This window comes from Lissotriton vulgaris, chromosome 3_1 (genome assembly GCF_964263255.1).
Source record: "Lissotriton vulgaris chromosome 3_1, aLisVul1.2, whole genome shotgun sequence".
NCBI classification, from domain to species: Eukaryota; Metazoa; Chordata; class Amphibia; order Caudata; family Salamandridae; genus Lissotriton; species Lissotriton vulgaris.
Window position 1 is genome coordinate 1,781,201,330 of NC_141689.1, and position 21,772 is coordinate 1,781,223,101.

Below are 21,772 nucleotides of genomic sequence, written 5' to 3' on the forward strand. Positions count from 1 at the left end.
CTCAACTGCCGTTTACAAATGAGACCGTTGCAGGAAGCCCTGGACAAGCAATGGGTCCAAGCCCGGGGTTCCTTCGACGAAAAGCTGGTCATAACAAGTCAGATCAAGCGGGCAATGTCATGGTGGGGTATCAGGAGCAACCTAACAAAGGGCCTCACATTCGAACCACAATCACCAAGCTACGTCATGACGTCAGACGCTTCATTGCGAGGTTGGGGGGCTCATCTGCAAGACCTGGAAATTCAAGGCCTTTGGTCTCCTCAAGAGGCGAAACGTCACATCAACCTCTTGGAATTGGAAGCAGTCTTCCTGGGCCTCCAGGCTTTCCTTCCCAGGATCCAAGGTTCATCGGTTTTAGTGCGGACAGACAGCACTACAACAATGTTTTACCTGCGCAAACAGGGTGGAACGAGATCAAAACCCTTGTCGATTCTGGCACAAAGAATCTGGAGATGGCTATTGTGTCAGAAAATAACGCTGCAAGTAGAACATGTTCCGGGAGTGGACAACACAAAAGCGGATCGGTTAAGCAGGTCATCCGACATTTGCCACGAGTGGGAAATCAACCAGATCCAGCTGAATCGGATTTTCAAGGTGTGGGGCAAACCAGGTCTGGACCTGTTTGCGACTCAGAGCAACAAAAAATGCAGTCATTATGCCAGCAGGTTCCCTCAACAGGATTCGAGGGGGAACGCTCTTCACCTCAGATGGACAGGGATGTTTGCCTATGCCTTCCCTCCTTTTCCCTTAATTCCCAGACTACTAAGGAAAATGAGAGCAGAACCTTGCCAGATAATACTGATAGCCCCGGCATGGCCGAGGCAGTTTTGGTATACGGAGCTTCTGCAGTTGTCGGTAGAACCGAGAATACAGCTCCCGATAACCAGAGATCTGATTTCCATGAACAGAGGCCAAGTACTTCATCCGCAACTGACCTCGCTAAGATTGTCTGCTTGGAACCTTTTGAGCACGAATTCCGGTCCCTAGATATCACCCCAGAATGTCGTGAAATACTGCTAAGTTCCGTGGCTATGTCTACCAACAGGACATATGTGGCAAAATGGAAGCGATTCTGTAGTTGGTGCGTGACTAATGCACTGCATCCCTTAACGTCCTCGGCTGAGCAAATCCTTCCGTATTTACTGCATTTAGCCAGATCAGGACTGGCGCACTCATCTATAAAAGTCCATCTAGCTGCAATTTCCAGGTATAGAAGATCACCGGGATGCCCTTCCTTGTGGTCTAACAGGCTAATCAAGGAATTCTTGAAAGGGCTGTTCAGGAAGTTTCCTCCTGTCAAGCATCCTCCACCTTCATGGCAGCTTAACACAGTATTGTCGCAGCTGATGAAAGCTCCCTTCGAGCCCATACACAAATCAGAATTACAATTCTTGTCATGGAAGGTGGCTTTGCTGTTGGCGCTCACGTCAGCCAGAAGAGTGAGCGAGATACAAGCTTTTTCTACTTTGGATCCCTTCATTCAATTCAAGCCGGATAAGGTGATGCTAAGAACCAACCCTAAATTTGTGCCTAAAATACCCTCTTATTTTCATCTGAATGAACCTGTCATCCTTCCTACATATTTTAAGAACCCATCCACGGCGGCTGAAAAAGCTCTGCATACTTTGGATATCGGCAGATGCCTAAAATTTTACATTGAAAAGACAAGCTTTCGCAAATCAAACCAACTGTTTGTTGCTTACTCAGGGGTCAGAAAAGGGCTGGCCCTTTCACGTTCCTCCATATCCAGATGGATTGCTTCCGCTATTTGCTTCTGTCATGAGAAAGCAGGAAGACCTCTCGACAGGAAAGTCCGTGCCCATGATACACGGAAAATGGCGACGTCTTCTGCATTACTAGCAGGAGTACCCCTTCCAGACATATGTAGAGCAGCAACCTGGTCGACTGCTCATACATTCACCAAGCATTACTGTCTGGACACGGAATGGACAGCAGACGCAGCAGTGGGACAGGCAGTCCTGCGACATCTCTTTAAATAAGGTACATGTTTATGATTTGTATTCTGCAAATTTCTTTTTACTGTATAATATGCTTTTCTCTTTACACAAATTATTATAATGACAATGTTTAATTGATCATGCCTTGGTATTGTGAAAAGTTCATTTTAATAGAAGCAATGTATGGCACACAGCCCTGAGATAGGAAAGGGGTCTAGCCTAGAAACGCTCTAACTACAGGAACTGCTATCTAATCTGATACAAGCATGTGAATCTATGAAAGATTGAATACTGGAGAAAGAACTAGTTACTTACCTGTACACTATGGTTCTCCAGTATTATCTTTCATAGATTCACATGCGCCCGCCCGCCTCCCCGTTTCCTTTAGGTAGACCACCTTTTATCTCTGGTTTTCCTGTATAGCTCACTCTTGGGCGGTAGGAAATCTGAGGTATGGTGGCTCTGCTGGGAATGGTGTAGGCTGGGGCTGGTTGCTGATTGGCTGTAGTTTGGGCCACATAATGAGGAGGAGAGGTTACCCTCTGGTTTCTCTACTCTATGGTTTCAGGCAGTTTTTTCTTCTACTGCTATGATTATTATTTACCGGGAGACTCCCACCATGACGACGGGGAAGATACAAGCATGTGAATCTATGAAAGATAATACTGGAGAACCATAGTGTACAGGTAAGTAACTAGTTCTTTCCCCGCTATCAAGTAGGGGGTCCTGGGAGAGCAAGGGTTTCTTGGCAGTCAGTAAGTTCTCCCACTGCTCTAGATGGAGTTTTGACCAGTTTCTCATTTTTCGTGGGGTGGGGGTATGGAGAGTGACTTTGTAGGTGGACCAAGTGAGGGGAATAAGAAAGTGATCAGTCCAGGGGAGGTGTGTGATGGTACCAACCGAGAGGTTGACACAGTTGCTGAAAACAGGGTCGAGCAGATGACCTTTATTGTGAGATGGGGACCTGATAAGTTGCTCCAGTTGGATAGCGGCTAGGCTAGAGACTAGCTCATTAGCAGTGCCGTCAATGCAGTTGTCAAGGTGCATGTTAAAATCGCCAAGTACCGTGAAGTTGGAAGAGGACATGGCAGATTCGGCCGCTTGCTAAGGAAGTTAGGAGTGAAAGCGGTTCAGAGGGCCTGGTGGGCGATACAGGAGTTTCCCTGTTAGGCTGTCGTTTGGGGTGAATTTAAGGCTGAAAGACATGCTTTCACAATCTGGGATGGGGTCCGGCGTACAGGGACACTGATATACGGATTTGTATATGACTGCAAGACCTCCTCCTTTTCCCCGAGTGCGGTCCCTGCGAGCGATCTGGTAGCCAAGGGGGAGTGCTTGGATTATGTCTGGATCGCATTCTGGGGTTAACCAGGTCTCGGTTAGTAAGACGGCGTCAGGATTTCGCTCGTCAATTAACAGGGAGATTTCTGCGCTATGCTTAGGCAGGGATCTGCAGTTTAGGAGGAGTAGGGTGAAGCTTTGCTGTTCCGGTTTGTGCCGGGTGAGGTTGAGCCTAGTGTCAGTGTTGGCAGGAGATGGGAAGGTCCAGGGGGTGGTGGCGACGAAGGCAGTAAGCCTCTGTGGGGGGTTTAAGTTTGAGGAGGGCGGTGGTGCTATATTGAGTCTTAATAGGGGGACCAAGGGGGGTGGCCCCTGGCCCCTGACTGGTGCAGACGGGCTTGCCTTTGGCGCTCCTTCGGCGCGCTGGCTGCACGTGTCCTGGGGAGGCACATGTTTTATGTGATGGGAAGGGCGTGGCCTCACTGGCGTGGCCTGTGGGCTTCAAGCGCAATGGCGGCAAAGAATCTCCAACCCGCTGCAGCGTTAAGATCGGCTGCGCGGGATTTATGAAGTCGGTAATGGGGGGGAGAGTGCTCAGGGGAAGTGTACCAAGATAAAAACACAGTCTAAGGTTTAAATGCAATTTTTCAAATAGAGCGTGCTCCCGGCTTCTGCTTCAGGAGTATGTTGCCTCTAAATCTAGATCTCTAAATCAAGATATGAATGTAAGCAGCCCTACATCCAAAGAACAAATGCATACTGGTAAGTAGCATATTTCTTTCCTCCATAGGATAACATTGACTGGTTTTTGGGAAAAGTTTTTAAGTGTCGAGTTTGAAAAGCTAAAGAAATTCCTTAAAATTGCACCATTAAACCAAAACGCTTTTACTTACTTGGTTACAGGAAATGTCCCAGTGTAGTATCCGGGTATACTGCACTGTGTAAAAAAAAAAGTAATCCAAAAGTATCTTACCTGGTGTTTGAATGAAAATCCCATTCAAGTCTATGTACTATATTTACAAAGCATTGCATTTCTCTGAAACAAATGTGTAAGTCAAATCAAAGTACATTTACAATTGCAATGCAAACTGTTACAATCTGTGCCTTTACTGCAAAGCACTTATTGCTTACCTTTGCCAGGCTTGCTTGGTTCTAGGAAATAAAATAAAGAACATTTTTATACAAAGACAATTGGTCTGAAGTTCAGTCTTTGAGTGTGTGAATTAATTTGCTGACTGTGTACAACAAATGCTTAACACTGTCCTTTGATACTGCCTTACTGTTCGACCACACAACCACAAATAGTGAGGTGCTATCTAACTTTACCTCTGCCTACCTTTGGGGTTCCACTGGACTCTGTGCACACTATACCTCACTTTGGTATAGTATACACAGAGCCAGCTTCCTACAAGCTTGCAAATTGAAAATATACAGAAGAACTGGAAGATACGCTCATTACAAATGCCTCCAGTTGTAAAAGGAAGTGAACCACGAACAGTACTTGACACCAAAGTTGGAATCTCAATCATGTGTTGTGCACATCAAAGTGACAATGTGGAAAGAAAGCAGGCTGGCCGGCTTCTTTAGTCTGCAGAGGTCTTATCATGTGCTATAACCCTCTCCACAGGAAATGGGCCCTAAACACTGAATCTTCCAAAATGGCCATATGTTAAAGTGACGCTGGCACTTTAATGTACGTTTTCTACTTTGAACTCTTCCACCTCTGCCCAGAAAAGAAATGTTTTAATTTAAAACTGATTTGTCTAATGCGGTTTATTCACTTTACTTTTCAATATGAAATTGTTGTTGCATACAATATTAAAATCTGTATATTTTCCTAAAAAGCAGGGCATAAATGTAATTTTAAGGTCATTAAGAATAATGGCATATTTGGAATTAATTTGAGTGCCTGTGTCAACCAGGGAGGCCTTGAGGACAAATGGCAGTCCTTTCAGAACCTTCACCAAAACACAACAAGCTAATGATGTGAATGTATTTTTGATGAGTGCTTGAGTTTGTTTTGTGGTTGGAGATAACCGACAAATCTAGTCGGGCGCAAATGCAATTTCAAAGCGTTAGTCCATTTGTAGTCAGATTGTTTGCCTTAAACAATGCACATTATGCCTTGTGACAGTTTGTCATTCATAAATGTCAACAAATAGCGGTGTCAAGAAATGTATTGTTTGCATTAAGAGATAAATTGTGTGCAACTACTGATTACAAATTATGCAGCCGTCCTTATGTAAAGTCTGTGTGCAGACACAAATTTAAAGCTTGTCCAGTTTTAAAAGCAACCATATTTTTCGTATTTACAGTGGCAGTGAGCTGTACTTTAAGCAGGACTTCCCGTGTCACTGCCATAGCCCCAAGACGGTAGCATGGAAACGTTTACTTTTACTAAAAAGCCCCATAGTTTTCACCTTTTACAGTGGCAGTAAGTTGCATGCCAAGCAGGGTTTGCCATTCCACTAATACTGCCCCAGCACTTAGTGTTTTCAACCCACTATCCCACATAGTTAAGTACATTCAAAGCCACATAATTGCTGAACACATAATTCCACTACACACCACACATTTCCATGCTATGCAAATCCACATCTAACAATTCCAACCTAACCTACAGAATTCCACTCCACACACATTCCACTCCATAACACATGGGTAAAATGCAGTCATTTACAAAGTCAGTAGCTAAAGTCTCACAATAACGAGACCTATTGGCATCGCACAAAATATAATCAAATTTGCAACATGGCAAACAATCCAACACAATATAATACTGCCCTACACCATGCCACATATTTCCACTCCGCTACAATTCACCCCTCTTAATTCCACACACCATCCAATTCAGTGCCACCCAATTCTACACCACACAACCTAATTACACTCACTTAATACCACTCGTCACCGCATAGTTACACTCCACTCAAAACAACTTAAATCCAACCCACATAAATGCTCACTGCCACATACCAGCAATCCACATAAATGCTCTCCACGCCATGACACAGAATTCCAATTAGCATCATTTCACTAACTCCTTCGACGCTCATGACGAGCTCAGCTCGTCATGATGTACACCTCCATACACTCATGACGAGCTGAGCTCGTCATGAACAATGGGAATTATCAAAGATCAGCACAGGAGGAAAATAACACTAGCATCGATGGTGATAAACGTAGCACAGTTCCAGGCCACACATTTCCAATACCCGCAACATAATTCCACAGCAAACCTATTTCAAGTACACAGCACAATTTCATAACACTCCACAGATTTCCACATCATGCCACAAAATTTAACAGCACATCACATAATTCAAATCTACACCATGCCACTGTACAATACATTCATTCCACACACTAAACTCCACAGCACACAATCTCACTCTACATAATTCCAGTCCACTTAATACCATTTAATTACTATCCATAAAATTCCACAGTACACCATGCCACATAGTTCTACAACAAAAATCCACACCACATAATAAATACCACAACTAACTAATGCAATACAACCTTCCTAATATCACTTCATACATACACTCCATAACACATAGGGAAAAAAACATTGCCATTTACAATACCAAATAGCTCTAACTCAAACAAATGCGAGACCTAATGCATTTCCAATGCTTGTTTATTTTGTGAGTGCGATAGATTGAGCCTCTGATATAACTTGATTTATATTTTATTATTTTCAGTGTTTGATAAATACATGACAATATCTGGATATCAAATTGAAGAAAGCATTAAGAGTGAGACCGGTGGAGATTTTGAGAAGCTGCTGCTTGCCGTTGGTAAGATGTGCCAAAGAGTTTTTAAAAAAGTTTGGAAGGGAAGACCGTGTCTCACGTTTCTGTTGAAAGCGTAGCTCTTCTGATAATACTAATTCTTTTGCAGTCACTGGAATTGCTGCTCTGGTGGTCCTCTTTGGTTAGTGCTTCATGATCCGCTGAGGGTTGGCCGCTGCAATTTAAATTAGCAACATCTGTTTTGCTTACACTTAAGTACATTATTATGCCCCAGGATTTGTAAGTACTTCTTGCAGCCTTTTGCTCTGGTCATCAAAGGTCAAGAGTTTTGCAAAACATTGTTTGAGGCATGTGTGCTGTAGATGCACATGGTTTGCATGCTATTCCCATCTAGTGTTAGGTCCGGATGTTTGGAAGTTGTCTTTCTTCGAAGAAGTCTTTCCAGTCACGAGGTAAGGTGACTCCTCCTTTCGGTGATAGTGCGCATGGGCATCAACTCCATTGTTAGTTTTTTTCCGCCTTAAAGTTCGGACGTGTATTGCAGCGCTCCGGTTCGAAATTGTTCTTCGGATTCCCCTCGTGTGCAATATACTCTATCTACCCTCTGCAGTATTGTTTCCGTGCGTGTTTCCTTGTTGTCTGCGTATCGAATCATTTGACAAATTCTCCATTTTCGATCAAAAACCTCGTGGGGGGGGCACCTGGCCTAGCCCATTCCTCCAGCCTTCTGCTCATGGAACTGACTGCATTCCAGTCCTGTCCTCGGTGCCACACCAAATACCCTTGCACTGACCTACATCAAGTTTGTAACTTGTGCCTCTCTCCGGAGCACAAGGAGGAAGACTGCGACGCTTGTAAATAGTTTTGGTCCAAGAAGAGACTACGCGATCATCCAGGTAGACCACGGGAGATGCAACGTCAAAACATCTAACACACTCCAATATCTTAGGGGGCAAGAGGCTATCGCAGCGTCTGCTGCAGAATAAGGGCTGTGAGTACCAAAGACCCCTTGCCCCCCTAAATCCTCTACCAAAACACATAAGGCTACGGCACGAGACGGTGTTTCAGACGCCTCGGCTCAGCACCGAAACAAACAGTCAAGCCTTCTGGCTTGGAGTCAACTGAAGTAACCTTTGGGTCCGAAACCATTAGGATCCAAGGGAAAATCTGGTTCAAAGCTGAACCACTCCGCTCCGAACAAAACCATGCTTCGGAGCCGAAACCCTTTGCTCAAAAACAAAAACACGGTTTGGAACCGAATCCTTCTAATACCAAAGAAAAATCCATTTCGACGCCGAAATCTAAAGACCGTGTCTCGGAGCATCCGGAACCAATTTTAGACATTCTTAAGGCCAAATTGGATACTAAGCAAAAGAAGTATTATAATAATTCGAATAATGGACATATTACTGCTAAAACACAAACCTCCTTCAGAGGACACTGCCAATAAAATTCCTCTAAAGGAGGACCCCGCTACCAGCCCTGTTCCTCCTGCCCCCACAACCCGCAGTTAATAATTGAAGATCCCTTACATAGAACACCTCCAGGATCTCCACATACAGATCCAGATAGGGATCATGGATATGATTCTCATTTGCCTGTAGACCCTTGGAATGATGAAACCATTGACCCTCCAGTAGATAATGATCAAGTCATATACCCTGCAAAGCCATCACCACCAGACGATAATATGGCTAACCACTAGCAGAGTATCACTGGGTAGGATTTCATAAAGAGACATTGGAAGAGGACTTTTTATTTGAAACACTAGAGTTCAGACACCGGTCAAGTCAAGCACTCCCTATACTTAAAGGCATGATGAGGCATGTAGATAATACCTTTTTTAAAGACCCTGTCCAAACTAGTGTTTATCTTAGAGTAGTTAAAAAAATATAAACTATCACCATCAGATCCTTTATTTTTCAAAGGACAGTTACCTCGACTCCCTTGTAGTGTCCAATGTTCGCAAAAGAGCTAATTCACAAACCTCTGGGGATGTACCTCCCGCAGACAAGCAATCTAAACTGATCGATTCCTCAGGAAAACGAGTAGCTGTTCAAACCGCTAACCACTGGCACATCGCAAACCCACATGGGCTACAAAGAAGATGTGATAGGCCACCCTGCGATGAGATGGAGCAACTGCTCTAATATCTCCCAGATTAACACAAAACTAAGGCACAGCAGTTAATTGAAGAATGGAAACACATCTCTAACTCCTCAATCAGATGTGCTTTAGATGCAGGATCTCAGGTTTAAGACTAAAGTTCAACAGTCCATTTTAAGCACCCCCTTTGACAAGGAGCACCTGTTTGGTCCTGTAGTCAAGCAGTCCTTTGAGGAAACTAAGGACACCAAAGTGGCAAAATCCATGGGAGCGCACCAGTGCTCATCCAATAGTGTGGCTCCTTTCGCCGCTTTATAGAGCAGAGTCCAAAACAGCATCCTCAGTCCCAAATGCTTCCTCTTAAAAAGGCAACAATCAATCCTTTCCCTTAAGAGGTTTCTATAGAGGAGGATATAGAGGAAACCATTCCAAAGGTATGGGGTAAAGGTGCCAAACCGTGTAATTCCAATTCCCATAACAAATAGTGACTTGCCCCCGCCTCCCCCTCCCTTACCCCCGATAACTTAACACCTGTTGGGGGAAGACTTCAACAGTTTCTCCCCATTTGGCAATCTTTAACAGACCAGTGGGTGCTTGAACTTATCCAACATGGTTATTACCTGGAGCTCACCACCAATCCACCAAACATTCCACGTTGCGTTTACCTACTACCTACAGTTACTCAAACAAGAGGTGCAATCTCTTAGAAAAGGGAGCCATAGAACCAATTAAAGTAATGGTTCCTCCGCTAAGGCTGAGGAGCATCACCCCACTGCCAAGAGCAGCAAAGAAAGGAAAAAGTTTATGATAACGGAATGTTGTTTTATTCTCCCACTGCAGAAGTGCGTGAGAGGGCCGTCAAGAGCTGCAGGGAAGGAGTGGAAGAACACTCCTGTGTGCAGTGTCTGTTATGTCGGCTCTCTCGGGCCGCCCAAACCATTTATTCACACTCTCCTGTTCACCATGCTACAGCCTACATGGAGAGCATGCCAACCAATACAGCCCCTGGCTGTATTGGCGTGTCACGGAACTCGGACCAATCAATTCTCCATTGGAGCGTTGTGATTGGCTATGAGGTGGGAGGCTGGCTGCCTTGTTCCTGTTCCGTCCTGGAGTCAGACACAGGCAGTAGGAGAGAAGGAATGGGACCCAACAGCAAGGTAAATTTTGTTTTTTGTTTTTTAAGCAGCCCGCGCGCCGCACCGCCCACCCCCCAGATGTAGAGTTGGTAGACAACAAAATTCTACCTCTAGATGCTACTGTTCAGAACATGGTTTGTTACCTTCTGCGCCTACAGCAATGTGAGCTAGCTTACACATCAATTCGGTAGCACTTTGCAGCAGTAGCTGCGGATTTGCAAAACAGACAGCATTTGTGTATGTTCAAATGTCCGATAGAGACTACTAGCCGCAGATTGTTTCACGTAGAATTATCCCCAGGTGTGAGACTGGATCCAGAACTTTTTGCCACAGAATTCCTGGGCGCCGGGGGCGGGGCGTCTTCATGCGACTCCGCCCAGGCGTCGTCCGCCTACGTGATGTCAGCGAGGTCACGTAAGCCCCACCCGGCATCCCTATGTCAGTTTTTTCTTTTTCCGCGTGCAATGCGGATCCAGTATTTGCTACGGACCTGTTTAGGGTCCTTTTTTTAGGTCGAGCGTAGCGAAGACACCTCTTGTATACTTTAGTATACTAAATATGTGGACACGAGTCTGACGCACGCATTTTCCTCTCGGATTTGGCCTCGTGAGCGCGCTTTTGCTGCTCGCTGTTTGCTGTGAATGTGTGCGAGCGCGACTCTGCCATGCGTCTTGGAAACCGAAACCTAAGAGCCGCGCGACGTGAGCTGTCTACGGTAGAAGCTCACGCGCACGGCTCTTAGGTTTCGTTTTGACTTGTCATATTTGCAGTCCTAGGTTTTAGCATTGCAGCTGGAAAAGGGAAATCGATTCTAATGTGTTTGAAAAACATCATTGACCTAACATATAGGACTCAGGAGTCTTCACACAAACTGCGCTTTCGAGCACGAGATTTGCGGATTGTCTCTCGCAGGGTAAAGGCTGCAATCCATGGTAACACAGGACCTTGTCCTATAGTAAGTACGTGGCATGCGAAGGGTTATATTTCAGTCATCATCGCGTGCAAGCAGACAAGGTTAAGCGAAAGAGACATAGTTAATTAAAAAACGGCCCTATAAAGAATGTTTTTCGCTGAATGGACAATTTAGGCATAACGCGGGAATTTCCCGCGTTATGCCTAAATTCCCGCCGGGAAACATGTCTTGCAGAGTTCAAGCCGAGACCAAGTGTTACGAAGCACGATGAATACTGATCACCACACTCCGGCCTTCCTGCAACTTCTTCGATTTATCTGTTGGCAAGCAATTTTCCCGGTACTCTAAATAATCTCGGAGAAACAAGCTGCTGTTCGGGGTGGACATTAAATGACTCCGGTGAGATTAAAAATCCGTACAACGCCAATATGCCACCGTAATATATGCGGCAGGTTCGAATTTTCAATATACCAAGAAAATGGCCAGGTGAGCAATTGGTCACGGTGGGATTGATAACTAGCGAGCTGCGAGGGACGGTCTTTGCAGGATGAAAATAACAGCGGCCCCTGACCCTTGATAGTAAGACCGGGCGAAATGATAATTTGAGGTAAAGGAAAATTGTGCCCTGCGGGGCGCCGTACCTGAGAGCAGGGGCCCCATGTTGCTGTTCATGAGCGTGGCATTTACTCTTCCATTGGATGCGTAAACATGACACCGCTTTCAGGCAGGTGTAAGTTTGGAGCTTTGTTTAAATGTCTCAAACTTTTCAAACCTTGGTTGTGTGCTGCTCTGTACAGCACACATAGAAAGTGAGAACAAGTGTAAGTATGTCAAAGCATGGCATTTCAGCAATGGAAGGGTGTGCTTTCATCAAAAACCCTTCCTAGGATCGTGCAGACATTCTCGCAATATGGTGCAAAGGGGTGTGTGTGGTGCTAAGTTGCCTGATAGAGCACCAGCATAGGGGAAGAGAACAGCAGCGACATATCTTAATATCTATGGCAGTGCCTTGCTATTCTTCTAGGGCTGCAGAGGACATTTCCTTCCTGTTCTGCGATGCACTTATAAATTAGTAAAACCTCCTTTTAGTGTTTATAATTATTCCAAATGTTTTACATCTAAGGAAGGTGCCACATTTTTGATGTTTAATCGCCTCTTAGTGAGACAGTTGCAGAGGAGTTGATTTATTTCCTTTTTAGCACAACTCGGTGCAGCAACCAAAGTTGGTCCGGGGGACAAAGCAGCACAGTCATATTTATTAACAAGCATTTTTTGCAGTTTGTACCCAAAAGTTGACGTTCAGTGAGTGACATAATTTTCTGGCTAGCAAGCATTACTTTTATGTTTCTTCCCAGTGTGTCAAACTCTTTTTTTGACCCAAATGCACAGCGTCAGGCATGCACAAGCTTCAAGCATTCACAAACATCCGACATCCACAAGATTCAGACATCCTCAAGCGTCGGGCATCAGACATGCACAAACATCAGACATCAGACATGCACAAACATCAGACATCCACAAGCATCAGGCATCAGACATCCACAAGTATCAGGCATCAGACATCCACAAGTGTCAAGCATTCACAAGCATCAGACATCCACAAGCGTCAGACATCCACAAGCGTCAGACATCCACAAGCGTCAGACAGACATCCGCAAGCGTAAGACAGACATCCGCAAGCGTCAGACAGACATCCACAAGCGTCAGACATCCACAAGCGTCAGACATCCACAAGCGTCAGACATCCACAAGCGTCAGACATCCACAAGCGTCAGACATCCACAAGCGTCAGACATCCACAAGCGTCAGACATCCACAAGCGTCAGACATCCACAAGCGTCAGACATCCACAAGCGTCAGACATCCACAAGCGTCAGACATCCACAAGCGTCAGACATCCACAAGCAACAGACATCCACAAGCAACAGACATCCACAAGCAACAGACATCCACAAGCAACAGACATCCACAAGCAACAGACATCCACAAGCAACAGACGTCCACAAGCAACAGACGTCCACAAGCGTCCGACGTCTACAAGCGTCCGACGTCTACAAGCGTCCGACGTCTACAAGCGTCCGACGTCTACAAGCGTCCGACGTCTACAAGCGTCCGACGTCTACAAGCGTCCGACGTCTACAAGCGTCCGACGTCTACAAGCGTCCGACGTCTACAAGCGTCCGACGTCTACAAGCGTCCGACGTCTACAAGCGTCCGACGTCTACAAGCGTCCGACAGACATCCGTAAGCATCAGACAGACATCCGCAAGCGTCAGACAGACATCCGCAAGCGTCAGACAGACATCCGCAAGCGTCAGACAGACATCCGCAAGCGTCAGACAGACATCCGCAAGCGTCAGACAGACATCCGCAAGCGTCAGACAGACATCCGCAAGCGTCAGACAGACATCCGCAAGCGTCAGGCAACCAGATGCATCAGACACCCGGAAGCAACAGACACCCGGAAGCAACCAGATGCATCAGACACCCGGAAGCATCAGACACCCGCAAACATCCAGATGCATCAGACACCCGGAAGCATCAGACACCCGCAAACATCCAGATGCATCAGACACCCGCAAGCAACAGACACCCGCAAGCAACAGACACCCGCAAGCAACAGACACCCGCAAGCAACAGACACCCGCAAGCAACAGACACCCGCAAGCATCCAGATGCATCAGACGTCAACAAACATCCAGAAGTCCACAAGCATCAGGTTCAAATATGTCCTCTCTATGTTTCAAGCTTTATTACAAATGTCACAAAAAGATGTTAATATTTCACTTCTGATTTTCGTCACAATAAAGTACACTGAACATAATGTTTACAAAAGTTGTTTACAAAAGTTTAAGCTATTGCCATTATAAATAACAATAACTTTTAAGTATTATTTTAAAAAATTAAAAGCCATTGTTATTTGTAATATCAATACATCCAAGTCACGTAAATACAACACATATTGCTTTACAAATGCTATCGGTGTCACATTTGCAAAAGTTAAAACTATTGGCATTGCAAATGACAAAGCTATTAATTTCGCTATTTTCAAAACCAACACATAAATAAAAAATGGGTCATTTACAATACCAATAGCTCAAACTTTCCTAATGCGAGACCTATTGCATTGCAAATGCTTGTTTCTTTATCATTGTCTCTTCTTTTGGTGGAACAGTGTGCGAATGCCTTCGGGCTTCGCGACTTGTATGTTGTCTGGGCGTCTTATGTCGGCGACGGACCCTTACCTCATTTGTATGTGGTGTTTAGGGGAGGATCACGGCACCACTGATTGTGAGGCGTGCCAACAGTTGAGCGGCGGATGAAACTTCTCTCAACGCATCTCTCAAGGTATGCTTAATCCCCTCGATCTTCCTCTGCAGACGGCTTCAGATACGGCCGTGGTCATCGTCCTCGCCCTTTTCCGATGTCACGAGCATCGCTCCCTGGTGGTTAAGTGTCGCAGTTTGTCCCCGGGGGCTGGTGTTTGGCGGGTGATGCGGCCTGTGTGTCATCCTATCCACCATTTCCCGGTGATGGGGCCTCGAGAGTCCAGATGGAGACATACGTGATGGCTTTGCAGGCCTTCTGGCATCTCCTCCTCCTCTTTCCCCTCCTGGGGCCTCAGCGGATCCCTTGCCTTGCGAGGGGCCCTCCGCGGCGGCGGCTCCGGCACCGACTGGTTCAGATCCAGGCTTGGAGGATGTGGTGCTGTTGTAGTGCGGCCCCTCGGGGGTCCTTCCTTCAGACCACTGTGCCTCTGCCTCGCTGCAAACTCCTTCAGGAGTCCCTGTGGTGTGGCGGGAGGTCGCTGGGGCTCGGGTCATATCCCCGAGTCCCATTTGGACCTCTGGGCAGGCGAAAGCCTCGTCCATGGCTTAGCTGATGCCACCACTGCGCCAGCGCCTGCTCCTCAGAGCGGCGCCGCAGGGGTCGGTGACGTCTCCTCATCCCGCTCTAGGTGTAGGCTGGGTGGGGACCCCTCGTACCCCTCCGGGCCCCTCTCGTCCCTCCCTGCAGGAGGCTGCTTCATCAGACTGAGTTGGAGGTTGAATTATCCCTGGCGCCACCGCATGGGCCGCCGGGCCACCTCCGACACCTTCTGGGCCAAGGCTGGCGGAGGGTTTTGTGTCGATCCCCCGGTCCCTCTTGTTCCTCCACGCAGGAGGCTGCCTCCGCGGAGGTAGATTCGGCGTTGTTCTGGCGCCGCCACTCCGGCTCGACTCTGGTCCCCGGCGTGATATGACTTGTAGGAGTCCTCTCCGGTATCTCCCTCGGCGCCGGATGGTGCTGGCGTCCTGCCTCAGGCGGCAGACTCTACAGCTCCACACGGGGTCGTGCCAGAGAAGTCTTCGGACGCTCCCTTTTCTCCGGAGGTTGGCCGCTTATTGGTGTCGTCCTCCCCGGAGACTGGCTACCACGTGGTGTCTTTGTCACTGGCGTGTCGCCAAAGGGTGGCTCCCGGCCATTTCTGAGGCTGAGGTGGTGTTCGGAGGAGCAGCAGGTTCCCCATTCTTCAGCTCTTTAGGACTTCCATGTCTGGCCCTTGCCTATCCTGCCTGGCTTCTTGGAAGGCCGTCTTAGTTTACAGCCGTCACCCACGGAGGAGTTGCTTTCTCCATCTCTGGGCCCTACAGAGGCAGGTGCGGCCTTCGCTCACACTGTGTCCACGGTGGTGGGCATTCTGCTCATGGGTGACCAGATTGCTCATTTTCCGGAGGACCATCTCTTGGAGGTTCTCCACCAGGGCTCTTGATGGCTCCGCCATCCAAAGTTTCTTGGCAGGGCTCCGTCCTCCTCCGCCTTATCCTCCTCCTTCCCCTCCTCAGTGACTGCTGAGTTGAGCTGGTTCTGGACCTTCTTGGGCTGGTTGCCCTTGCTGTAGATTGTTTTCAGGCCATTGAGTCCTCCTTGCTGGGGCTTTGGCCTAGTTGGTTCTCTTCCAGGGGATACTCATTAATAGTCATAAGCACTGAATTATCTCCGCCCATGAGCGGGGACCCGGAACACATAAACAATATACATATATATGTGTAAATATAACCAAAAGTACAAAGTACTAAGTAATTATACACATATACATGTATAATAACATAATATGCAGCCTAACCTTAACACATAGGCTAATCAAACCACAACCTTACACGTTCTGAAGCATGAAAATATGCTGTATATAAATGCAATAAACAGGCATGAGCCTAAAATGCATTTCATAGCCATGAAAAACCTTTTATTTTCATCAAAGAACCTGTAGTAAACAGTTATTAGCCTAAAAGGGCTGCATATGAAAAAATGTCTGTGTACAGAAAATCAGACTGGCACCCTGCCTTTAAGGCCCCAGAGAATCTGCACACTTTGCCTTTAAGGCTTCCAGGAGAACTCTGTTCCCATCATGCCCCACAGGTGACAGTTAGGTCAGTTCTTTTTTCCGGCTTGTTCTGTGAGGAACCTGGAACTTGAGCTCTGCTCTTTTGAAGTATTTTCTGTCAGAAATTGGTTTTTCTTGCCTTTTCTTGACAAGATATATATTTGGTGGTGGGTTGTTACCCTTTCCTGACTAAGCTTTGGTGTTTTTTAGTCAGAATGCCACCTTTATTTTACAAATGTCCTTCCTGTGGGAAGAAGATGTCGAAAACTGACCCACACTCTGTTTGTGTGGTGTGTCTTCCAGCTTCTCATAAGGTGGAAGAATGTTATCACTGCCTCAATCTTTCAAATAGAACTTTAAAGGAAAGAGAGAAAATGAGGTTGCTGGGCCTTCTGGAGAGAGAAAACCGTGGTGAGAAGAGTTTTAAAGGCCTATTATCATCTGCCAGGCCTTCTTCTCAGCCCAAACGTCGAAGATCAGCGTCTCCTGAAGGTAGAACTAAGAAGCATCGACTCCAGGGAGCGTCACCGTCAAAAAAGGTGGGCTCTACGTCGAGAAGATCACCGTCGACGTCGAAGAGAGCTCCATCGACGTCGAGGACATCGCCGGTGAGGCAGTCGCCGTCGAAATCCTTGTCGACGTCGAGGCAATTGGTGTCGATTGCAGTGAGGACGACGTCGGGAGTGCAACGCTCGACGTCGAAGGATCGTATGAGGTCGACGTCGAGGGACAGGAGATGTCCGACGTCGAAGGATCGTGTGTCGACGTCGAAGGAAAAAGGTTCGCCGTCGAAGGAAAAAGGTTCGACGTCGAAGGATAAATCAACGTCGAAGGATAAAGGGTCGACGTCGAGAGGGAGACATACGTCGTCGAGGAAAAGATCGACGTCGAGAGAGATGACGTCGAGGGATTCGACGTCGAGACCTAAAAAGAGAAGGTCAAGGTCTCCATCGCGACGTAAGTCGACGTTGAAGCATGCTTCGGGCTCGAAGCATGGAGTGTCTAGGTCTCCCCCACCTGTGCATAGGTCGGAGTCGAGACTATCAAGACCAGCCTCTCGGACCTCAATTAGGTCTTTGTCGAGGTCAGAAATAAGTCCCGAACCTGGAGTGGAAGGTTCCCCGCATGATCGACAAGACAACGGATCTGCAGCGGGGCAAGGGATAGTGCACCAGGACTCTTCTGTGGTGGCTCATTCGGGCTCGTCCTCAGGGCAGGTGCCAGATGACAGACAGTTGGTGCCCAGACAGCGGACCCCGTCTGGTTCATTGGTCTCTGAACACAGTGCAGCGTCGAGAGCTTCGAAGTCCTCCGCAGAGCTGAATATTGTGCAGGTGTCACCTGAAGCTTCACCTGAGCATACAGAGCGGCCTATTAACTTGTCACCGAGGTGGTTGGAAAGTTTAAGGTACTGGAAGATGCGTCCGATAATGGGGGAGAGAACTCCAGTCCCTCGGACGGAACTGCATAGAAGATCACGCTCAAGATCCTTAGTGAGAGAGAAATCTCGTTCAAGGGAGCGTAGGAGACAACGATCGGCAACTCCTCAAAGAAGACGTAGAACTCCTACTCCATCTTCTACATCATCTTCGTCCTCGACAAGATCTTCGTATAAGGACTATTCTCCGACTATATCTTCTACTCCTCCTTCCAGGGTGTCTCCAGTAGACGATCTAGGCACATTTAATGATGTGTTATGTCGTGGAGCGAGTAAATTCAGCATCAAAATGGCAGTTCCCCAGATAGCAACCTCAGTCATCTTTGAAACCTTACATCACAAGACGACTGGCAGGCCTCTCCTACCGTTAGTGCCCGGATTGATTGAACCAGCAATGAGGACATTTCTAACTCCGGCCACGGTGGGCTCAGGTCCTTCTAGGATTGCGAAAAAATACAAGGCTCCAGAGGAAGACCCAATGTTTTTGCGGTCTGACCCACCACCAGACTCCCTGATTGTAGCGGCAGTCAGAAAGGCGCATTCGGCAGCATCTACCTCTTCTGCTCCACCTGAAAAGGACAGTAAGAGTATGGATTCCCTGGGGCGAAGGATGTGCAATACCTCAGGATCGGTCATGCGAGTGGCCAGTGCGTCTGCTCTATTGGGCCGCTATGACCGTCTGCTCTGGGACTCAGTGGCTCGTTTTGCAGATAAACTCCCTAAAGAGGATCAGAAGGACTTCCTGGAAATAGTGGAGGAAGGTGGTTTGGTGGCTAACCAGAGCATTAGCGCGGCGGCTGATGCTGCGGACTTGTCGGCTCATGGCTATGCACACGGTGTTTGCGCAAGACGTACAGCCTGGCTTCGCCTTACGGGACTGAAGCCGGAGGCACAGAGGAAAATGGTCAATTTACCTTTTAATGGATCAACTCTGTTTGGATCCCATGCAGATGACGAGATGTCTAAGATGAAGGTGGAGTTGGACACCCTTAAGGCTGTAGGCCTTGAGAAGAAAAAAGAATTTAAACGTCGGGGTACTTTTCGTCCCTATGACAAGAGATCTTTTCAGCAAAGGAGTCGACAAACGAATTGGTCTTCGCAAAATCAAGGCCAAAGTCAACAAAGATCGCAATTCCAGCAGAGGCGGCCTGGACGAGGCAGAGGCAATGGAAATAGGCAGCAGTCATCAGCTGCCAAGCAGCCTCAGAAACAATGAACGGATGCTTCCTCTACAACCGTGTCCCACTCCGGTTGGAGGAAGTATTGTGCGTTATCTGGACGAGTGGAAACAGATCACGAAGGACAGATGGGTGTTGGATGTCGTTCAGAACGGGTACCTTTTGAGGTTCAAGAAGGCACCCAGTGGCATGCGCCCTCTAAAGATGGTGCAGTGGAATATAAAGCGCTTGCAACAGGAGGAGAGTGTTCTCCTGAAGAAGGCCATAGAACCAGTCCCTTTCCAGCAGAGAGGTAAAGGCCTGTACTCTCGATTCTTTCTTGTGCAGAAAAAAGGTCCAGTCACAGAGTTCAGACCCATTCTGGATTTGAGGCGACTGAACAAATTCATTCGGAAGGAGAGATTCCGAATGCTGGCTCTTCACCAGATCTTCCCTCAATTACACCAAGGGGATTGGATGTGCTCCATCGATCTAAAGGACGCGTATTTTCATATTCAGGTATCCAGAAAACATCGCAAATTTCTCAGGTTTCAAGTGGCGGCTCGTCATTATCAGTACGCAGTGCTCCCTTTTGGCCTGAGATCAGCCCCCAGAACATTTTCAAAATGTATGGCTGTAGTGGCGGCTTGTCTTCGGAAGAGTCGGATATTCATATATCCGTACTTAGACGAATGGCTTCTGAAGAGTTCATCCCCATCGCTTCTAGAAGAACATCTTTCGATTTGTCTTCAGCTCATGTACAAATTGGGTCTGCAAGTCAACTACAAGAAGTCGATAATGAATCCCACCCAGAAAATCCACTACCTGGGTGCTCAGCTGGATACAGAAGTAGAAAACGTGTGTCCTTCGGAGGAGAGGTGGTCATCCATCAGAGCGAAGTGTCTGCTTCTCCTTCAAACTGCACGTCCGACAGTTCGGCAAGTGTCCTCTCTCCTAGGCTCAATGGCATTGTGCATTTTCATCGTGCCAAACGCACGTTTGCAGATGCGTCCTCTACAACAGTGTCTGGAAGATCAATGGCAACAGAGGACGGGATGCTGGGAGGACCGGATTTATCTCCAACAGTCTGCAAAAGATTCCATCCGGTGGTGGATGAAGAAGGTACACGTGATGAAGGGAGTCCCTTTTCATCAGGACCCACCAAAGCAGACTCTGATAACAGATGCTTCTCTCCAAGGCTGGGGAGCGCATATGGGCCCTCTGCAGGTACAAGGGCAATGGTCAGACTTCGAGAAAGGATATCACATCAATCTTCTCGAGCTCAGAGCGGTCCATCTTGCTCTCAAGTCCCTGGCGCCATCGCTACAGACTCGGTCCCTCCTGGTACAAACGGACAATACAACTACAATGTATTACTTAAACAAACAGGGGGGTACCAGATCCAGGACTCTTTCCATAGAAGCCCAGACCATCTGGCATTGGTTACTGGCGCGAGACCTGTCCATAACAGCAATTCACCTGCCGGGGAGTCTCAACACACAGGCGGACGACCTCAGCAGAGACTTCGTCGAAGCGCACGACTGGGTTCTCAACGAAGACGTCGCGCACAGCATTTTCCAGGATTGGGGAACACCAGACATAGATCTGTTCGCAGACGCGGCAAACGCAAAATGCCCCGTCTTCGCGTCCAGGTTCTACCAGAAAGGATCCCAAGGGAATGCCCTTTTGATAGATTGGTATCAAAATTTGCTGTACGCCTTCCCACCGACACCGTTGATACCAGCAGTGATCAATCGGCTGTACAAGACTCACTCCAGAATGATACTGATTTGCCCAGAGTGGCCACGCCAGTGGTGGTTCCCAGATCTCCTCCAGTTGTCAATAACACCGCACAGGAGATTGCCGTGTCGCCCGGATCTTCTGTCCAAGCAGAAGGGGCAAGTGTTTCATCCCAATCTGCCCTCCCTGCGCTTGGCAGCATGGCTCCTGAAATCATCCAGTACGGGCACTTACGGCTGAATCCGGAGTGTATGAACATCCTTAAGGAGGCAAAGCGGCCTTCTACGAGACAATCCTACGGATTTAAGTGGAAACGCTTTTACCTTTGGTGTCAGAGTAAGGGTCTGGACCCTATTCATGGTCAAGAGCAGGTGGTCTTGCCTTATCTTCTTTACCTTGCTGAATCTGGTTTGCAGCTTAATTCCATCAAAGTCCATCTTGCTGCAATAACTGCGTATAGAAAATCGCCAACACAGATATCTTTCTTTCGAATGCCTGTGGTGAAGGATTTTCTAGAGGGATTAAGAAAGGTTTATCCTCCAGTCAGGTCTCCGTCTCCACCTTGGGAGCTTAATGTGGTATTGACTAAATTAATGGGTCCCCCATTTGAGCCGATACATAAAGCTTCTTTGCAACACCTGACGTGGAAAGTAGCGTTCCTGGTGGCCATCACTTCTGCTCGTAGAGTGAGCGAAATCCAGGCTTTGTGTTGCAATGAACCATACACAGTTTTTCATGGAAACAGAGTGGTGCTCAGGACTCATCCTGCTTTCCTACCCAAGGTGGTGTCGGATTTTCATATTAACCAATCCATAACATTGCCTACTTTCTTTCCGAACCCTTCAAGTCCGGCAGAACGGACTTTGCATTCATTAGATCTAAAAAGGGTTTTGAAATTTTACTTAGATAAGACT

At 47.3% G+C, this 21,772-nt stretch overlaps 1 protein-coding gene across 2 annotated transcripts in view; it reads left to right on the plus strand.

Annotated features, from left to right (window-relative positions):
- ANXA5 (annexin A5) overlaps window positions 1-21,772 on the plus strand; it is an 846,782-nt gene that overhangs the window by 683,063 nt on the left and 141,947 nt on the right. For both annotated transcript variants that reach the window (XM_086962217.1, XM_086962218.1), the window contains exon 10: window positions 6,950-7,045. In XM_086962217.1, the coding sequence (XP_086818343.1) occupies window positions 6,950-7,045 (96 nt within the window). The remainder of the gene's footprint in view (window positions 1-6,949; window positions 7,046-21,772) is intronic.